Source organism: Mytilus edulis, chromosome 14 (assembly GCF_963676685.1).
Source record: "Mytilus edulis chromosome 14, xbMytEdul2.2, whole genome shotgun sequence".
Taxonomy (NCBI): domain Eukaryota; kingdom Metazoa; phylum Mollusca; class Bivalvia; order Mytilida; family Mytilidae; genus Mytilus; species Mytilus edulis.
Window position 1 is genome coordinate 4,732,440 of NC_092357.1, and position 6,982 is coordinate 4,739,421.

Genomic DNA, 6,982 nt, shown 5'->3' on the forward strand with positions numbered 1-6,982 from the left:
AATATTTTGAATAAAAGGAGGACATGCTGGCACCCTAAATTTATGCGAACAAAAATTTGTAGCCATGTGTTAAAATGATGCTTTCCTCTAAAATACGTCCTTTCATAGATATACATATAAAAAAGTGCAAAAATGGTTGAATTTGATAGGTATTGGAATATATATTCAGTGCCCGTTATCATTGTAACCAAGATCGTTTTTTAATTTATAGATTGGCAGATCACAGATAAATTTGTATTTCAAGCAACGTTTTATTCGAACTTTATTTTCAAATATTTGTATTAAATCCTGTTTATATAACGGAAGTATTAGTTTTACTTTATTTTCGATGTTTATACTAGTACTACGAAACAAAGATATTAAAAAATATTTTTTTAAAAATCGACGTAGAGCGGTCCTGGTTACAAGTTAACTTAGTGTTGAGCAGACCAGGGCAAAAGTTAACTTGGGAACAGGTCTGGTTTCGATAGGATTTGTCAAAGCAAAAGTTAACTTTGTGGCAGGACTGGTCTCGAAGTTAACTTATGTTAACTTTATGGCAGGACAGGTTTCGAAGTTAACTTATGTTAACTTTACGGCAGGACTGGTTAGAAGTTAACTTATATCAATAGCGGACCTGTTTCGAAGTTAACTTTTTGGCAGACATAAAAACAGTCCTAGGACCAAGTTCGCTTTTCAAGTTAACTAGATTTTGGTCCTAGGACTGGTCAGAGCAGTCCTAAATTTGGTCACAGGTTAACTTTGACCAGTCCAAATGACTGGTTATCAAGTTAACTTGCTGTACAGGTTAGGACTGCCCATCTGTAAATTTCTCTATATTTACAACTCATATCTCTTGATTTTATGAAAGGATCATTTGGTTATTGTAATAACAAAATATGGCATAAAAATGCTGTATGTAATATTTTTACATATTATGGTAGAGATAAATATTTAATGCAAACTTTCAAATTTTATAGTAAAATAATCATAAATAAATAAGATATTTAACATTATTTAGACAGTTCATTCCTTCTTTTCCCACTTTTTCTAAATCTGGTACGAAAAGTTAAAATTTCATGTTGGAATAGGAGGAATACTTATGCAAATAAAGGATTATACTTAATTAACTTTTAATTGGCCAATGTTTTTTTGGGGATTTGGGATAGGAAATAGGTTATTTTTGTATATGTTTGAATTGTGTGTTTTTAATTCAAATAAAAATGAAAGAAATGGAATAAAATTGAGAATGGCAATTCTGAATAAGTGAAAGAGACTAAAACGCAACCATATATTCATAAATCAATCGAAATAAAGAAATGTAGCAAATTATCTTATATTTCTTTAATAACACAAATTCCAAAGTAAAGTCACGTAAGCATTATACTATGAAACAAACAATACCAGTAAACAGCACTAAAGCAAATCACACATTGTAGCACACACATCAGAAATCCACCGTAGATTAGTCTATTAAACATGTTAAAGTTTATTAATATATTCAACGCGAATAAGTTGGGTGGCTGCATTGCCAAACTGAACTGTTGTTACTTCTTGGTAGGGTATTACTGCTGCACAGTGAATCATGGTTGAGGCCTAGATTCCTCATGTTTCAGTAGTTTTATTTGTTTAAAATGTTTGGTCGCGGGTTCTGGAATGTTTCGTTGACTTGCTTTGCCATCCCTTTAGATAATGTGTAGTCGCAGTCCCAGTATTGTGTAATGATCCCATCAGTATTTTGTTTCATAATCAGTTAAGAGCATGCAGTTTAATTAGTTGTGTACTTTTTTTATTTGTTGTTTTGGCTCGTAATTAGCTTTCAGTAACTGCAAGTACTCTGATATATGTACTAAGTGTCTTTTTGTTGTTAGTATGTACAAGTAAACGGCCATGTCCACTTTGTGTTTATGTTTTACGGGGAAGATTGGAATCCCACTTACATGTTTCACCATTCCCCAAGCAAGGAAACCTTCGGTTCTAACCCCAATGTTTTATTATATATTACATTTGTTGAACCTTTTGAAAAGAACAGACAAGACTGTGCGTGAAGCAAAGCATGCAGTCATATTCCAATTTCAATATAGACATCGTCTGTATATAATATACTAGAACACACCCGTGATATTGCGGGTCCGTTACTGAATTAAAGTATATAACTATGCACGTAAGCCTTATTTTAGTATCGGTATTGTCATCTGATAAAGTCGTGCTGATTATAAGATACACAGTTTTCTCTGCTTTCAAATTTTTCTGTTTGAACCCGTCGACCTAAAACTCATCAATTATTGGTAATATTCAGTTCCTGGAATTGAGTATTTTTTAATCAACAGCATTGTCCAACAAAGTTGAATTCTTTGATTTGCTGTTTTACGTAATGCCCGCTAACAAATTGAAAACTGTACCTATACGCCTTATTTTAAGTCCGTATTTTTAGTATTCGTTTTGTTATCTTAGAAAGTCTTACTGATTAAAATACTACAATCATACAATAGGGAACAATTTGACAATTGTTTAATTTAGTAGTGTCAACCCTGTGATTATGACCCGTATATATAGCAAAATCAAATATACCGTTTGGTGGTGCGCCTGTCAGATGCGGAACGTACAGATAAGGTAATAGGTAACAGGTGAATATACTATTGGTATCGGTATCGGATTCGACCCGGAACTTGTTAATTATTGGCAATATTAATTATGTGAAAAACAAAAGGGTCTGGAGTGGTGTAATTTTTAGTCTACACCATTGTCCTATATAAGCTATAGATAAAGTTGAATTCTTTGATTTGTCGTTTTTACCCGATGACGGCTGATAATTGGACCTCGTTATTTTAGTATTATAGATGTATTTTTTTTTACATAAGTTTCTATTGATACATTTTAAAATAGATGTTGCTATGGGTAATTTGTATTTCCATGGTAACTATTGAAATCAGCAACTATAACGATGGTAATTTAGAGTAAGATTATGCTTGAATGTAATTTTTTTATCACTTATGAAACAGTTCAGTACATTTAAGCTCTAAAACTGCAATATTCTGCAAATAATAACTCCGTTTCCAAAGAAAAATCGGTTGCTATGGTGAGAAAACTAAAGAAAGTCCCAAGATTTTTTCTATTTAATCTGGTAAAGTGGTATCCAAACTTCTTAACTAAAGTGCTAACTATGTTATACACAGTTTCCCTTGTCTGAAAAACACCACAGACAATTTGATAATTTCGCAAAAATCCCAAATTCAGAAAAGTTAAAAATATGCATTTTTTGGCAAAATTTTACAAAACATTTACAAATTTGGTTTACATGCAATCTTAACTAAAATGATGCTTAAACCAAGTTGTATCAATGTTACATATGGAAATTAATGAAAAATGCTTGATTCTATTCATGATCAGGCACTGCATTGTAGTGATTTAACTAATTTAAAAAAATTTTTACTATGCTTCACAACAACAAAAATAGAATGTCCGTTACCATGGCAACCACTCGTATTTTCAAAATCATATTTATTTTTTTGAGCAGTATTCAGTTACCGCTTCTTCTAATCAGAAACCCTCATAAATTACATGTATATGGCACCCTGCCTGGTTCTTATAAAGAGCTGTACTTAACAAACATGGATGCGTCAACGGTGTAACGTGTGTTTGTATATGACAAAAGAGATGCTCACAATATAGCTCAATTGCTTTTGTCAAAGTATATATGGTGCAGTTAACAAATAGTAATAAAATACAGAACTCTAAATTAATATAAAAAGGGTGAGGTCAATTCAATTTGAAGAAATCAAACGTTATACAATGTTCACAAACAATGTTATTTGTCGTTGCATATATAAACACGTAGAACATAGTTTTGTGTCAGTTTTGTTGATCATTTACTAACCTTGTTCTGTGCATTTAGATCAATACCAGCATCAATAAGCAACATGGTGATTTCCGTGTTTCCTTGTCGTGCTGCATCGTGAAGTGCAGTTTCACCATTCTATACATAATTACATACAAAAGTTTTAACATATCATTGAATGATAACAATAGCAGATTATGTCAAATAAGAGAATAAAACAACACCGTGTCAATAAAATGTTATTAACAAAATAAACTGCAAAAACGTATTATCATTTAAACGAATGTGTATGTGTTTGTGTATTATTTTAGTTAACGATTCACGTGCAGTGAAAATTAATTATGTTAATGACAGTGCTATTGTCGCCGTCATCTTGTTCACATTGGTTACGAAAAAATGTTCGGTCAACGTTGACTATCGAAACATAACCAACGGCAAGATCAATTACTGGAAGTCATCTCGACCAATCAACGTATTCCCTTATATGCAAAGCATATACGAATGTTCACATTTAAATTGCAAAATTTGTAAGCTTAAGTACTAGAATTGTTATAATATTGTGTTTTTTCGATATATAGTGACCTCAACATTGGAACATTTTAAAGTCAACAACATTTTCAATGGTTCTTCATTCTGCAGTGCTTGTTATGGAAGATATCAATTTGCAACTTATCACTTATGGTGCAACCTTAAATGATACTTTACTAAAGAGTAACACACACACTGCATCAAGTGTTGTCTAGGTAATCATATATGATGCAGTACATTTAGTTTTTGTCATTGAAGATAGTTCAATACGTTTGCAAGTTTAACTTATAATCCACTGACCTCATTCTTTATATCGAGATCAATGCCACCATCAATCAGCAACTTGACGATTGGTATGTGTGTGTTCGTTACAGCAATGTGAAGTGCAGTGTCACCACCCTGGATAGAAAAAAAACATAATTGTAATTTTAATATGATATGAAATAAAACAGAAAACAACTTATAACATTAAAGGAAGTGACACATCATAGACTCGCACTTAGCGTAAAGTCAAACTGGTACCCGATTTATTACATTGTTGTCGTTATCTTGAAGTGCAGTATTTTCCATGGTTCTCCATTCTGCAGGGCTTGTTATTGAAAATATCAATTTGTCACTTTTCACTCATGTTGCAACCTTGAATGGTACTTTACTAAATAGTAACCAAACACACCCCATCAAGTGTTGTCTAGTTTGAAATCATATATGATGCAGTGCATTTAGTTTTTGTCATTGCAGATACGATTGCAAGTTATGATCCACTAACCCGATTCTGTATATTGAGATCAATACCACCATCAATCAGCAACTTGACCATTTCTGTGTTTTTGTCCAATGCAGCAACGTGCAGAGCAGTGTTACCATACTGGATAGAAAAACATAATTGTAATTTTAATATGATATGAAATAAAACAGAAAACAACTTATAACATTAAAGGAAGTGAAACATCATAGACTCGCACTTAGCGTAAAGTCAAACTGGTACCCGATTTATTACATTGTTGTCGTTATCTTGAAGTGCAGTATTAAAAAAGAAAATTTGGTTAGATTGTCATTTATAAGTCATTTATAACCAATCGTACGACCTTCGGCGTCACTGATGAGTCTATTGTAGACGAAACGCGCGTCTGGCGTACTTAATTATAATCATGGTACCTTTGATAACTATTTTGGTACACTACTGGGTCGATGCCAGGTCAACGTTTCGTCTCCGAGGGTATCACCAGCCCAGTAGTTAACTCTTCGGTGTTGACATGAATATCAATAATGTGGACTTTTTTAAAATAAATTACCTGTTTACAAAACTTTGGATTTTTCGAAAAACTAAGGATTTTCTTATCCAAGGCATAGATTACCGTAGTCGTATTTGGCACAACTTTTTAATTTTTTTTATCCTCAATGCTCTACAATTTTGTACTTTTCGGCTTTATAAATATTTTGATATGAGCGTCACTGATGAGTCTTATGTAGACGAAACGCGCGTATGGTGTACTAAGTTCTGGTACCTTTGATAACTACTTTAACAATGAGAACAAACCATAAGGAATGTAGCGGGATTAATCATTTTAGTATGCGCTCAATCAGGGTCAGTGGTTTGTAACTTCAATTGTTACTACTTTACTAATGCGTATCCACACATACAATAGCAAGCGTAAATTGTTTACTTTGACATGCACATATGATGCAGTATATTTGGTTTTTGTTATTGCAGATGAAGCAATATGATTATAAGTTTTACTTATAACCCATTGACCTGTCCCTATCTTTAAAGAACGAAAACAGCATCGACATATTGTATGATGCACGGATGCATTTTGACTTAATGAAGAAACATAAACAAAATATTGTTTAGGGGACAACTGAAACCTAACTCAAGTGCGGTATCTTTTCGCTGTGTTAAAAACTGATTGGTGACATTGATCTTGTTAGTTTGCAGAAAAGTTTTCAAAGGAGATTTGGTTTGATTACAAACGAGACAACTATCAACCTACGTTCATATGAAGTAAATGGAAACATTTATAAGCAACCGTACGGTTACAAAAAAGAGAACAAAGAATAAAACATGTGGCATGGTTAAATATGTTTAAACATGCGCTCAACCCTCCCTTAACCTGGGACAGTGATGTAATCGTTATAATCGTAATTAAACTACATAGCGTTATCTATTCTTTTGTTTTTTTCAAAACCATTTTCTTGGTTTATATATTGAAAGGCACTCTTTATTTGTTTGATGCACATGCTTTCATGATTATAAAGATACTGTCATACATATAAGATGATGTTGTATGAGTGCCAATGAGACAACTCTCCATCCATACCTGGGACAAAAACATCATTATTATCAAGAATAATACACAGATTTGCAAAAAGTAAACTTTATAAAATGACTATACAATAGATATACATGATTAAATTGAAATGATGACTAACTTAAAATAAACTCATCATAGATTGCTCCGTGTTAAAGGCCGTACATTTACATATAATGGTTCAATTCTCACTGAAAAGCCTGATACTAAATTGTTAAACATAATTTTAAAACAATTCCTAATGAATTACAATAGTAAACTGAAAGATAACACAGCAGATGAATCTGATAAATCTAAGTGAGGGAGAACATCAAAACCTCTAGACGGC

At 32.5% G+C, this 6,982-nt stretch overlaps 1 protein-coding gene across 1 annotated transcript; it reads right to left on the reverse strand.

Moving 5' to 3' along the window:
• Nucleotides 1-3,844: 3,844 nt before the first annotated feature.
• Nucleotides 3,845-5,909, reverse strand: LOC139503416 (ankyrin repeat domain-containing protein 2-like). Its single transcript, XM_071293196.1, has 4 exons — nucleotides 5,883-5,909; nucleotides 5,112-5,210; nucleotides 4,646-4,744; nucleotides 3,845-3,955 (listed from the first exon to the last, which is right to left on the reverse strand). Exons 1-4 carry the CDS (start codon nucleotides 5,907-5,909, stop codon nucleotides 3,845-3,847), a joined length of 336 nt encoding a protein of 111 aa, XP_071149297.1.
• Between the last annotated feature and the right edge of the window lie 1,073 nt (nucleotides 5,910-6,982).